The sequence below is a fragment of the Lichenostomus cassidix genome, chromosome 2, assembly GCF_008360975.1.
Source record: "Lichenostomus cassidix isolate B80296 chromosome 2, HeHo_3.0, whole genome shotgun sequence".
NCBI classification, from domain to species: domain Eukaryota; kingdom Metazoa; phylum Chordata; class Aves; order Passeriformes; family Meliphagidae; genus Lichenostomus; species Lichenostomus cassidix.
This window is the reverse complement of record NC_139482.1, coordinates 2,928,814-2,943,413: the sequence shown is the minus strand read 5'-3', so window position 1 is coordinate 2,943,413 and position 14,600 is coordinate 2,928,814. Positions and strand designations below refer to the sequence as shown.

The 14,600-nt window shown below is 40.1% G+C and overlaps 1 protein-coding gene across 9 annotated transcripts in view; it reads left to right on the top strand.

Annotated features, from left to right (window-relative positions):
• Positions 1-14,600, top strand: part of ADCYAP1R1 (ADCYAP receptor type I) — a 142,840-nt gene that overhangs the window by 111,217 nt on the left and 17,023 nt on the right. For 5 of the 9 annotated variants that reach the window (XM_085050148.1, XM_085050150.1, XM_085050145.1 and 2 more), the window contains exons 13-14: positions 551-642; positions 11,798-11,851. In XM_085050148.1, the coding sequence (XP_084906274.1) occupies positions 551-642; positions 11,798-11,851 (146 nt within the window). The remainder of the gene's footprint in view (positions 1-550; positions 643-11,797; positions 11,852-14,600) is intronic. The other 4 variants (XM_085050154.1, XM_085050153.1, XM_085050152.1 and 1 more) reach the window with 1 other exon arrangement.

Here is a 14,600-nt window from a genome sequence, read left to right as displayed (position 1 = left end):
CCTGTAGGAATAAAAGATTGTATAATGGACCAACTTTAATTTCCACTGTTCTGGCTTTAAGCAGATGTGCAGTTGGTGACAGCCAAGCCAAAAGCCAAAGCACTGGAATAAACTGATTTTATCACTCTCCAGGTTTTTACAACAGATAGATACCTCTAAACTGAGAAGTCCCTTAGTTCAGGGAATGGGAGTTAAAGATGTTTTTGCTGTTGAGGTCTTTATTTTATGATTTTGATGAGCAGGGATCTTTCTTTTTAATCTGCACTGGTTGGCAATGAAAAATGGTGGAACTTTTTCACATTTTTTTTTCTTTTCTCTGGTGCTTGACACTTCACAAATTCTGCCTCAATTTAGCTGCAGCAAGGAGTGTGTTTCTATCTGTAAAAGGAGTGATTAGACCCTTGTGAACCCCATTAATCCTGACTCTATAAAACCTTTTGTGGTTTGAAGAAAAATAAGGGAAGGTAACCAGAAAGTCAGTGGGAATGTTTCATTCTCAAACTTTGTAAAAGTATGTAATTGTTAAATTTTTTTCCTTTTTTTTTTCTAGATAAACTTTGTGCTTTTTATTGGCATAATTGTGATACTTGTGCAGAAGCTCCAGTCACCTGATATCGGGGGCAATGAATCCAGCATTTACTTGTAAGTACAAATAAAGCAGTAATCAATTTAAATTACTGATATACACATAGGAAAAACCCACAAAGTAAAAAAGACACCTCAGCTGAATGAGGCTGATTTTTGAAAAGAAAAGGTCTCTTGTAAGGTCTATTAAATTAATTGGGTTGATTTTTACTTTGATTTTTCAATCAGTCAGCCATGAAAGGGCATTTTAATGCCAGCTTTCACCTTTCTTTAAAAGGCCTATAAAATAAGCATAAATACAAAGAAAAAAAACAAACCTAAAATAAATCTAATGTTTTTACAGGTCAGTTACCTGAAAATTAACACATTGCCCAGGTATAAATATTGTTGTGATACTCATGGGATGGTTTGCTGTGCTTCATAAGTTCCAGGGAATGGTTCAAAGGTCACTGAAATCAATTAGGTTTGGTGGAAAAGTTTAATTAACTTTAGGTTGAATTATACTTCAGGAAAATCCCCTAGAGTTGCTTAGATCCATATTTCTTGTAAACTTAAATGCATTCCCCTTTAGCCAAACATTTCACACACACCCCTAAAATTGTTCTAAAATACAGACAAATCCTAAAATTTTCCTTTAGATGTTCATAACTTCCTGACTTACATATTTTTTTAGCTGGAATCCTTTTCATTATATTCCACCTTATAAGAGAACAGAGGCTGGCCAGTTGAGGTGGTCATCATTCCCATTTTGAGTGCATGAACTCAATATCCAAATAAAAATTATATAATCCTCTGGAATGACTAGGATATGTGACAGCACAATTGGTGTTGGTCTAAATACCAAATTTTTTTGATTTTGAAATTTTTTTGTGATTTCAAGTGATTTCTAGCACTCATAAACATAGGTAGGACTATTTAATTTAGTAGGAAATTCCTGATGAAAATAGGCAAGCCACGAATAAATAAAATATGTTAGACTAAAGACTAAATAAAAGATGTTAGACTAAGTAGGAGATTTTTACTTTGTAGCAAATACAATTATTCAGTGATTAGTTTCACCCTAAGTAACCACAAGCATAGTTTAATGGTGTCATCCACCTAAATGACAATTTTCAGGGAAAAATATGTCCTCCAGCTGCCTAGTTTTCTTTTTTTCCCCTTCTATTATCTAGTTTATATTAGCACAAAGCAACAACATTTTCTACATCACCTTTTCATGTCTGTACTCAGACATCCACTTACTGAAAGCACTGCCCTTGCACCTTGCTCCAAACCGTGTTTCCCCAGCCAAAAAAAATAATCCTTTAAATTCATTCTGCAGGTGGATTTCTCTCAGAAATAAAACTCAGGATGAGATTTAGCGCAGTTAGGTTAACTGTGTGCATGGATTGCCCAGGGCTTGCATGAAGGCTTCCCATGGATGTGCTGCTGGGAAGTCATAGGTTGGAATCAACACCCAAGATGTGCAGAGCTGGTTCTGATTCAGAATTTTGAAGTGCATGTTTGGTGTCTGCTGCACATCTCACCTATGAAGCAAAGCATGCCATGGACTCCAAAGATCTACCTGAATTACCAAACATCCTCGTCATCTTGGATCAATATGGTGACTGGGTTTTGCTGGTGTTTTTCCTATGTGTATAGTTAGCCACCAAAACCAAGAGAAAACATCATATTTTCTGTTTCATTCGCTGCCATTATTTTTTTCTCATGTTTTTTTGCAACTTTTCTAACTGGGTGTGTTATAAAGTTATCCTGCATTGATGTGTGTGTTATGGAGTGGAGTGTTGTTTATCCAAACAGATTTGACAGCAGCAGAGTTCACACAGGAATGAGAAAAAAGGAATGAAATTAATAATTCTGTGCGGATATATACCAGACAGAGTCAATATTTGTGCACACAGACCCTGTAAAAAGAGAGCTTGTAAGGAGGGAAAACAATAACTCATGATTTGGTTCTGTCACCATATTGAAATCTCTGGCATTTAGGCTGTGGTTCATATCAAGCATTTTCCATGTTCTATTTCGCTGTTTCAAGCTAATGCAACATCATCCCATCAGACCAAATTCCTCATCCAGATCTTTGTTCCACAACATCTCTGAGCACTTTCCCTTTAGTAGATCATCGCTGTTGAGCCGCTAGCAGAGAAAGAAGATCCGGATTCTCAGTGTGCAATAAAAAAGAGCTTTTATTATTTGATTCCAACTTATATAGACTTTTCAAAGGTCACCCAGATTGGTCAGTTGGAAGCCTCCCCCTAGGCCTGATTGGCCAGGTCTGAACTGTCCAAATCCTAGAAACAGTTTTTAATAACATCCAAACTTTATCTTTGTTTATAAAACACAGGAAGAAAAGGGAAAAGTTCCCATGAGAAATGTCTGTGCTAGACACAGTAGATGAGGAATGATGAGGCTGAGGGAGAATTTTCAGCCTGTTTCTGGAGGTAACATCACACAGATCTGCAGCAGGGATTGAGATTTATTCTAATATCAGTTTTACATGTTTTGGAATAACCCTTTAGCCAGCTGGGACTTCCATCATCAAAAAATAAAATGAAAGACACCAAAAACTTGGCTACTGACTTTGAGTAGGATTTCTTTTTTTATATGTTTGCTACATGTTTAGGTTCAGGTCCTTTTAAGGACTATTTTTGTTAGAAAAATCTACCTCTGGTTCCATTTTTAGACACTGTGGTGGTGGTTCTGCAAAGCACTTTAGCCTGTATTTGATTTTTTCAAGCCCTGGGGATGGGCTTAAATTCAAAGATTAATCATCTATTGCTACCACTGTGCATTCATTATTAAAATGCCCCACAGGAGAAGTTAGCTGGGAGCTCTGACAGGACCAGGGCAGAAGAGAGCACTGCAGGGGAGCTGAGGTTTAATTAATACAGTGGAACCACTGCAGAATATAAGATTTGCCTTAAAACAAATCAAACAATCATTTCTATCATTTGCAGCCCATTACGAGTGCTTTACTCCCATTTAAAAAAAAAAAATTGAGTCTTTTTCTCCAAACAACCTGATCATTGTATGCAGCAGCCCTTGCCTTTAGGCTGGAAAAGACTTGGAAACATGCAGATAATTCCTAACAATTTTCTGGAGCGGCCAAGTGCTTCGGTGGTTATAAACTTTTATTCTTTTGTATGTTCAGTCATTCATCACCAGTCCCATGCCTACTCCACCTTTCCTCCTGCAGCAAAGCTGCCTGCATGCTGCTGATCCCATCTCAGCCCCACACCCCAAAATCCTGCCAGGCTCTGGGGGAGCAGTAACTCCATCTTTCTTTCACTGCTGTTTTTGGTAGAAACTCCTCTTTACAGCTGAAAATATTGCAGGCTAGAGCCATCAAAATGTCTAAGCAGCTGAGGCAGGAATTCAAAAAGAAGTAAAAGACACCCTTTTAATGATAATTTTAATTTTATTATTGTTTTGGGTTATTTTTCTAAGAACCTTTCATACTTCCTCCCAATAGTCATCATAACCATTAGTTACTTTTTAGTGTGAGGAATGCCAAAGACTTAAGTCCTTTTTTCTTGAAACTTGTCTGGTTTCAGTTAATCCTGTGTCAGTCCTGAATAATTCTGCCAAATTTAGCATCGAACCAAAGCAAGATCACTAATGCAAATGCAATAGATTTTTACCTGAGGGAGAAGTTCTGAGACCCCCAGGTGCTGGGTGGGGATAAAATGCTATTGATTGCATTCTTGGAGTAATTAAGACAGCTATTAACATATTTCAGGCATGTTCCTCACCCCGTCTGCTGAATAAATATAACAGCAGTAATGGGTCATGATTGCAGGCATAGAATGGTTTGGGTTGGAAGGGACCTTAAAATAATCTCATTCCACCCATTGGCAAGGACACCTTCCACTATCCCAGGTTGCTCCAAGCCCAATCCAGCCAGGCTTTGGACATTGCCAGGGATGCAGGGGCAGCCGCAGCTTCTCTGGGCACTCTGTGCCAGGGCCTCCCAATCCTCACAATTTAAATTCCATTTTAAACCTTTCCCCCTTGTGACAAGTTCCACTTAATCTTACAGAATAAACAACCATCTCTTGACTTGGTGCCTTTATTTTCCATCCAGTCAGAAATCAGTTAACATGCTTCCAGATAGAAAGATACATCTGATTTTTGGCAATCTCCAACTGCAGTTTGTAATTATTTTGAAGGAGCAGCAGATTATTTAGGGAGTTACCTGATGTGCTGAGAGCCAAGGAGCACCACATCAGGAGTCCATTAATTAAATGGGATTTCACAGTTCCTGGGACTGCAAACCTGTTTTCACCACCCTACAGTGGCTGTGGAACATCACATTATTTGCATGGATTTATCATCCATCAGCTCTTTCTCTAGAATTTTAGGAAATGGGTAATAAATCAATCTGGCAAGACTTCACTGTTTTCACCATGAAAAATCCAGCCAATAGTGTGTAGCCTGGCATGTCAGAATCTGTTTTCAGGCATCCTGGTTTTGGTCAAGTTGCTGTAGAGAGAGAGGATACATCACCACCCCCCCAAAAAAAGCCATATTTCTACAGAAATGCCTGCACAAAGCTTCAATCCACGCTGTTCTTTTCACAAGCACTGCTGAAATGCTCACGCTAGAGAGAAAACCATCTGTCAGCATCACTGCCATAAACCACCACAGCATTTAGTAGGTGCATGGTATAGGTGCATGCTGGAATAACCCTCAAGATCACAAAGACCCACACATTTCCATCAACTCTTTGCTTCTTCATTCATTTTCAAGGATCAAGCACATGTAACTGAAAAAAAAAATCTTCTTTTTATTTTATTATGATTTCCAGTTGATCACGACTGGTATAATTTGGGAGGGGGAAGCTTGTTTCTGCTTTTGCTTTGACAGATTCTTCATAAATTTTGTATCCCATGTTGAAAGCTCAATGAAAAGAAAACAAAGCCCACATATCTATCTATCTAGCTAATTCAGGTCTACGTCATTCCTCCAATCAGCATCTTGCTGGAAAGAAAGGAGAATCATGGCATATATCATAGGTAGGTATGATTTTACCTATGGTGCAACCTAGAGGGTTAGGGCAGCCAAAGCAATGTTGTAACCCAGATGTTTTGGTAAACAACACTCCTCTAAAATCCACCTCCAAAGTCACTGGACACGCAGTGATTCATTCTGCTACCGCTTTGTCTTGCTGCAAGTGCTCAGCCTGCCAGAGCTGATAATTACTGACAGGGTCTTCGTGCCAAAAGGGTCATTTTTTGGAGAAGCAAATGGCAGACGTTGGGTGGGCAGTGTGCTCTGTAGGAGGGCAGTGCAATTTCTGACCCCCAGGTGCTGCCAGTTGGGTGCTGGGATGTCCAACAGCCCAGCAAAAAAAAAGGGAAATCGAGTTAAACCTTTTCTACCACATGAAAATCCAGTGGAAAACACAGAAGATGGTGGTTTGATGTCAGTGCATGATCAGCAAGGACCTAGTGTTCGTTTCTAAGGGATGCCAAGGGAGTAGATATTTGCTGCTTGGATCGACACTAATTCTGGATGGATTTATTTAAAGCTCTAGGAAAAAATGTGCTCATTCACTACTATACTTTTTGTGTACATTGCCCAAGGCAAATTATTATTTTGGATGTTAGTTTGATTTTTTTTTGTTTGTTTTTGTTTGTTTGGGGTTTTTTTTGTTTGTTTGGGGGGTTTTTTGGTTTGGTTTGGTTTGGTTTGGTTTGGTTGTTTTATTTTGGAATTTTTGGGTGGGGAGGAGGGGGGGTGTTCATTTGTGCCAAACTTTTCAGACAGGGATTGGAAAAAACCAAAAAACCTCAGTGTGCACATTAGGAAATGGAAGCTCATGTAGGCCATGTACCATAGCAGGAGTATAATTAACAGGGATTTATTTATTTTCAGATAAAACAATCAAAAGCCTTATTCTGCTTTGATTATCTATCTGTGGTTTCAATTGCTGTAAAACCAAACAGCACATAATATTTAGTGTGTTCATAATGTTCCTGTGAGCTGTTCTTGCCACTGAACAACTGAGGGTAAAATGCACAAAGGGGATACCCAAAATTCCCCAGGTGCCTGTGGCAAGTACAGGAAGATGAATTTTTGGTTGTCAAATCTACTTTCCCAACCTAAACACTGTCCTTTCATCCAGTGCATCCTTTACATTTTTCCATTAATGCTAAGGTTAGACCTAAAACTATTTCTGCCTTGAAAGTAGTTTTGTTATTTCATGGACCACTAGCCAGAGGGATATTCCAGAAGAGCAAATCAATATTTATGAAGGAAATTCCACCCACTTCTAGATTTACAAGCACCTGACTAGAGCTTTGGAGGGATCTGATTTTGAAATCGTGGATCACAAAGCTTATTTCTTGTGGCTACAACCTCATCTGTGACGAATGCAACATTAACAAGGGTTCTGCTTCTGTTATTTGGAAATCTTCAGAAGGTGGATTTCAGGGTGCAAGGCCTTGGCTGTCACAGGTGGTGTCTGTGTGCTGGAGGCTCCTGTCCTTTTTCCTTTTGCAGCAGAATTGGAAAATAGGATGACTTTGTCTTTAAGCACTATTTCTGTGTCTGTAAGATATTTTTATGGGAAATCTTATGGTTTTAATGGATATACAGACAGAGGAAAGGATACAGTGGTGATTTTTGTTGTTGATGAGCTCATGATATTTTGAAATCTTCCTAGGTTTCATATTTAAGAACTCTCTAATGGTGACACAATTTCTCCTTGACTCTATGATCTGTGGCATCCTTAGAGGAAAAAGCTCTTTGTAAGTTACATCCTAAAAGAGCAAAGCACAGGTTTTTCCCTCTCCCATCTGTTACAAGGGCAAGCCATGAACTGAAAAAGAGCAGTTTTGCATCAAAAGAGAAGCTACTAAAAGATGGTCCTTCTCTTGAAATATCAAGGAGGTGTGCAGGTTAGTGAGGGAGAGAATAATGCCAGGTTTTATCCAACACCACAGTTCTCTTTATAGAAATGATTTTTCTTTTTTTTTTTTAAAGCACAGTAAAGCTTGATGCTCTCTCAGCAGTTCTGCCAAGGGCTGGATTAGCCCTAAAACAGCCCTGTGTTCACAGAGTTTTATTCACCAAAAAAGGCTAAATAGTGTTTTATGATTTCGCCTTGAAATGTTAATAGCATATATGTGGAAATTTCAGGTCTAAACACCTTTCAAAGGCAGCACCAAAACCATCATGGCTTGATTGCCATAACTGGTATGGAACAGAATTTGGAACACCAGGAGGCTCAAGCCAGAGGGATTTATACATAAGTGCTTGAATCTGTAGGGTGCCTGTGCAAATACAGGATTTTCCCCACACATGAACTGTCAGAAACACTTTATATATCTAAAATTGTCCCAGCCTTGCTTCTTAAAAGGCCACAAATACTTCAGTTATGTGCACAACATAAAGCTTTTTATTGTAAAGAGAGAGTGGCTGCACTTAACTAAATTTGCTGTAACGTAGATTTTGCCCCACATTCCAACTTCCTGATTAGCAAAAATAAGGTAGCTTTTGGCAAGATGTGTTTCTGAAGGCACTGCACTGGGTCAGAGTGAATAACCTAATTTTGATCTGTATTGATAAGCTTCAGTTGTCATGGAGATCAGCAGGATGAGGAACATCCAGTGCCCAAGGCCACCCATCTTCACAAATTACCCACAGATTTGGCTGCAATATCTTTTATCAGAGTAGCTTGCTTATTTCCTGGGAAAGATAATTGATTTGGAGATTCAGAAAACATTTTGAAAGATTCAAATGGAGTGTTGTTAACTTGGGAATATCCAACTTAGACCATTGTGGCTGTTAGTCCTTTCCTTCCCTCATTGCCCATGGCTAAGTTTGCTGTTTTAAGTGCACTGTTAGACTGAAAGGGATAGATCTGCAATTTTCTGGTCCCCAAATCATTTTGCACATCTGATTCTTTGAATTAGTTACTTAATGTAAAGATGAAGGTGGAGCTGAAGCAACTGGCCATGCAGCAGCTGGAGTGAGACTGCAGGAAATGGGGAATAATTCTGACATCTCTGATCCTGAATGTGTTCAATTTATACCAAGGCTCAATGCCCACCAGCACCCATGCTATTCCACTTAGTTTTTCCTGCCATTCACATTTTTGCCTCTATCATATGAGGACAACAGGAGTTTCCTTTTCCCTCAGTGTCTCTGCTTCTCCTTGCCATTGATTTGTTGTGTCTCACTTCAGAAAATGGCTTTGTTCACCATCCAGTGGGGTTAGTTTTACATCTGGAGAGTTTTTAGGATGTGCTCCAAGCAAGAACATGGCCTGAGGTAGGGGAGGGACAAGAAAGATGGTGCTGTCCCACTGCAGAAGGGTTTTTAATCTGGAAAGATGAACTTCTTGTGAAGCTCTCATGACTGTAGGTCAGATGAACTGTGAAGTGCAAAGTAGGTAATCAGTTTTCCAGGAACAAACTCTGCCTGCCTTGGAGAGAAAAAAATACATCCTCAAAGGCCAGCAGGCTACAATGGCTTAATATTGAATCAAGTCCCAGTGAAGGTGATTTAAACAACTGCAAACTACCTCAAGACAGGACCAATCCAAAGCCATGCCTAAGGTTCATATCCCAGTCTTAGTCCCACCTGTGTCATTACCGAGAGATTTCCAAACTGTAATTCCTCTTTATATTTTCACTGCAAACACTGGAGCTGTTCAAATGATTAAATATCTGCAATCCCAGGCTTTTTAAACAAAGGCAATACTCTCTTTTTTTCATTAAGGAGAGTTCTAGAGATGGGTTGTAACTTGAATCTTTGTCTGCAGGGATATTGTCTAATATGTAAGACAGGTGAGTCAAAACAGTGTAACAGAAGCTTCAGAGCTGCAAATTACATAAATGCAGTGTAGTTATACTGATGCTGAGCTCTGCCAGCTAACAGGAACCCAAACCTCTCTGTAATGCTTGAAAATCCATTTCTAGTGTCAGACTGTGACAGTAAACCCTCTGTGGGCTTTGCTCATTTGCTTTCTTTCGAGGACAATGAGCTAAATCCCATTCTCAGATAATTCTGTCTGGATTTGGATATGCACTTCCTTCATTTGAAACACTGAAGTATTCAAAACCACTGAAGAATCTCATTTGGCATGGTACATTTTTCTCATTAAACATTCTTTTGCCTGCTACACCACAGTTGTGTTCCTGCACCTCCATCAGAATTATTCCACAGTGCATGGCTTGGATCTCTGGAGTCAGTGAGAATAACCCAGCCTGGGAAAACAGGAGTTAATCCAGGGGAAGGATCAGGACAACACCTGGAAGCTACAGTTCATTTAAAGGTTGTTTTCATTGGAAGAATTCTGCCCTCTGCTCCCAGCTTTATTTTCTGGGGCACAGGCAAATATTAGGCTTAATCTCTTCGTTATTTGATCTCTGACTATAGCAGTGGTGTTCTCCTTCCTCTTCTGTCCACTCTGTACTAGTCAGAAAAGCCAGGAATGAGCACTGTAGATAGGTTTTTTTGGCTCTCTTTGACCATTCTGTTTCTCCTTCAAGCCTCAGGTCTGCTCAAGGGTCAGATCTACCAGACAAAAAGTTCCAGTCTAAATTCATATTTGTTAAATATTCCGTTTTAGCCACAGAATTATTCTGAAAGCAGTAGTTCAGCTTCAGCCTCTTAGTTCAGTGGCTTTGGCAGAGTAAAGCAGAGCTTTAGGTAACAAGGCTAAGAATTTTGGATTTTTTTCAATAAGAGGCTAGGAAAAAAGTTTTGTTTTTTTTTTCATGAAGAGCGCAACAGTGGTTGTACTTTTAGCAAGACAGCACAGGATCTACCTGGTTTATTAAGACAATCCTGCTGGGCTCCTTTCACAGTCAGTAGAGACCTACCCAGTCCAGAGAATGAAATTCTTAGTACAGTTTATTTCATTCTAAACAACAAGCTTAAAATAGATCTGGTAAATCTCACTTTATGGCCTCTTTCTTAGCATTGACTGCCAAGCTGGCATGGGGTGACAAGGAAAAAATCATGCAGCTATTTTGTTAACCTCAGAAATTAAAGATACAAGCTGTTGAGCCACTAGCAGAGTAAGAAGACCCAGGTTCAAAGTGTGGCATCAAGAAGAAACTTTTATTATTTAATTCCAACTTATATAGACTTTTCAAAGGTCACCCAGATTGGTCAGTTCGAAGCCTCTCCCTAGGCCTGACTGGCCAGGCCTGAACTGTCCACATCTGAGAAACTGTTTTTAATAACATCCAAACTTTATCTTTGTTTATAAAACACAGGAAGAAAAGAGGAAAGAATTCTCACAGGAAAGGTCTGTGCTAGCCACAGCACAACTAAAAGACAATTTTTCTGAGAAGTACCTGTGCTTAATTTGTGTCTGGATGAGAGGAGTGAATGACTCCTGCACATGGAGGTTCAGAGCTGCAGCCACTGCAGTGGGGTGGAATTGCAGAGCCTGTTTGCTGCTCACAGAACAAATTCAGGTTTCCAGACTGTTTCCAGGGGGTTTGCAAATGTAGTTGGTGTTTTGAAGGGAAGCAAGGAAGCTTCAGGAAATCCTCAGCTAATGAGCAGCAAGGAAAAGAAATCCCCAGCCTAGAGCAGGATCAGCTGAGGGGAAGTGGTTATGTGATATAAATAATATATTATATGGACGCACATTTCAATTTTCTCCTCTCTCTGCCATACAATCTCTCTAATTCCACTCTGGTTAACTTTTTACTGTATTTTCAATACTTTATTTCATGGATTTGTTTCTTCATTCCTTCTCCCACTACTGCACAGTTGCCAGTCCTCCTCATGGCGAGGTTACATAGAATTACCTCGAGCAGGGTGCACAAAGATTCTCAATGAGGAGCAGTTTTAATTTGCATGAATCAAGTTCTACCTCTATTGCATTTCCCAAGGATTCCGCTTCAGCATATTCAGAGACAACACACCAATTCCATCCTTCCCTGCCTGGTTTTAGCGACCTAAACTCAGAACCTTGACCCTTTTCATTCTGGATTAACTTGGCCTGGATAATGCAGCATAACCTCCTCCCCCTGGGCCAGCATGCTCCTTTTACTCCTCTCAAGCACCTCTGAGACACCCACCAAGGCTTTAGAACTGAACTGCAACTCCTTTTGTTCTCTCTCTCATTTGCATTGACTCGCCAGACGGCCAGGCGCTCGGTCTGACGCAGTGGCCTTCAGCCACATCATCCATCACCCATCTCATCCCGGGAATGTTTAACCTTTTCTTTCCCCTTCCACCCTAGCACCCTCCCTCTTCCTCCCAGATGCAGCTGCACTCCCTGCCCAGGACACTTGCGGTGAGACTCGGCTTGTTTGCCTTTAGCTGTCTAAAGTCTCGTGCTCGATCTGAGCAGTCCAGTCGTCGTCCGTGGTCACCCTGGGAGAGCAGGGCACCTCCACTGACAGAGCACCTTTTTTTGGCTTAGATGTCTCTGTCCCTCAGGGCAGCCCAGCCTGGAAGTGCCTGTTCTTCCCATGGTTGACCGAGTTCAAGGTGGTAGTTCAGTTTGGAATTTGTCTTCGGCGCGTAGAGTTAGATGTGACTGATTCCGTTCTCTGTGTGCCTACAGAGGTCTGAGGATCCTGCCCTGATGCGTGTAGTGTTTTCATAGCCATGGTCTCATTTCTATTCATTTTCTCATATTTGTTTATTTTTGACTTAATTTTTATTTTTCCTGGTTCCTTCCTGCCTCCTCTGTCTCTTCTCTCTTTCTTGCTTTCCTTCCACCGATGTCTCTACTTTGGTAATAAATAAATAAAGTTTGTGAAATAAAAGGGGAGGGAGAAAGGAAAGAAAACATCTGTTAATTCTGTACTCTAAAGATTTGGGACACTTTACACCATCTAACATCAGAGAGATGACTTTACTTAAATTAGAAAGGATGGCAGAAAAGAAAAAGTGCTAACAGCACTCAAGTATTAATGTTTTCCTAAGAAGATGTTTCCATCCCAAATCTGTGTGTCAATGTCCCATCACTGGGTGGGGAACAGCATTTAATCCTTAGGTATTATTTTCAAAATCAAGTCTGTTTTTTTCAATAATTCTAGCAAATAGCAAGTGCTATTCCTTTAGGTCTTTTCACTAGGAAAACCTATAGAACAAATCAATCCCTGTCCAATAAAACAGGGCATAAGGATTAAAGGAAACATGGATGGGAATTTATTTCTAAATTGCCATGTCAATGTTAAGTAGATCACTGAAGAACACAACCCCCTACAACAACCTGTGGCTAAGAGTTTTCAAAGTGATTATTGATTTTTAGATGTTTTGTTTTCAGGTTCTGCACCTTAAAGTGCCATCATAAGTGCTTCTTTTCAACACAGGCTGAGCAGCCCTCTTGTGGTAAAAACTGGTCTGAGAAATGTGTTTCAGATCAAGTCATCAAGAAAATGAGTGGCACTCAAAATCCATAGTCACTTCTGAAAGACTCAAGCATAGCAAAAAGGAATTATCTCTAAAACCTCCTTCCTCATTTTTGATCAGTCTTAGCTGAAAGTCAATGCCCAAGTCAGCTCTGTGAAAAAAAGGTGGTGCAAAAATTTAGCACAGAAATTATACTGTAAAAGAAACAGTTATTTTCATATTTACTTCCTCAGCAACATCCAAGAAATGAAATTTATTTTACAAGCTGAAACGTGGTTACTATTTCTATTTGCTGGATGTGTTCATGTCCCAACACTGTGTTCTTTCCAGCTCTTATATTTAATAGCAACACAGTTATCAGCCTTTGATTATCCAAAAGCAAATAAAACAAAACTCCAGTAATGGGGATTGACTTAAAGGAGATAAAACTGGGGAGTAATTTAACATGTTTTCAATTTATCCTGGTTTAATGTTCAGATTATAAATTCCATGAGTTGGGAACACAAATTTTAGACTATGAAACAGAAACAGTTTGGTTTGTTTGAACAAATGGAAATATTTGCCTAGAAGGCAATTGCTTTAAAAATCAACATATCATCTTTTATAGATAATGGAGGTTTAATCAGGGTACTAAGGGGTGTTTGGTATTCATCCCATCCTAAAGTGGACATCTAAAATAGGTCAGATGTACCCTGGCCAATAAGTGTGTATTTCTCTCCCAGCTATTTATTCTGATGTTTCTCAAGGTCTTAAGGATGTCCAGTTTACTTAGACATCTACACTGCAAACATCCAACCTTCCCTGAGGTGAACCTCACCAAAACAACCACGTGTTGAAAACAAAACAAAAATTCTCCCCTTGAAAGTCGACAAGAAATCACTATTTTCAATTCACACGTTTTTCAGCCCCTCATAGCAGATACAAAATCTCTTACAGGATCCCTTCAAATGCTTTTCCATGTTTCAGATTACCCTTCTAGGAGGCTGATTTAAATTAACCTCTTTCTGGCTGGTTGTAAAGGAACCATTCTGCTCTCTGCAGCAGCTTTTGCTGGAATCTAACATGTAGGGATCAAGGTCCTGCTCCACTGTGTGTGAGCCTGCTGCTTTTATGACCACACTGCCACAGTGTGTGGGACAAAAGATAAGTGGTACCTCCAAAATTACCAGCCAGACATGCAGATTCCATACTGAACTCCCTCCCCATCACCGAGGAAGCTGCGTGAAAAACTCCTTTGGTGTCCTTGCTAGTGCTCCTTGCTAAAAGGAAGGGATCCACACATGGAAATGAGGAACATCTGATCCAACTCACCTTAGACTGATCTCCATCCTGCCAGTTTATGTTACTCTCTGATTGTTCCCCACGAGCATGCAGTCAACCTTCATGTAGTATATCGTTCTGTTACCCTCTGTACAAACCCAGACTGCACAGGTCGTGTGTACTTTGGATGTGTAGCGCTGCCCGCCTGCCTCCAGGCCGTTCAAGTTTTGGTTTGTCCGTGAATCAGCACATCACAACGGCCAGCAGCAGCCAGTGCATTTTTAATTTTGTTTGATTTTTTTAATTTCTGCTTCGGTCAAGCAGCTGGTTCGTGCTGTGACTCCATCCTGTCGTGTCCGCTTCCCATCCTTGTGACGTGTCTCATGAAATGTGTTGAAAGTGACCTACCTTGGCCTGTTCAC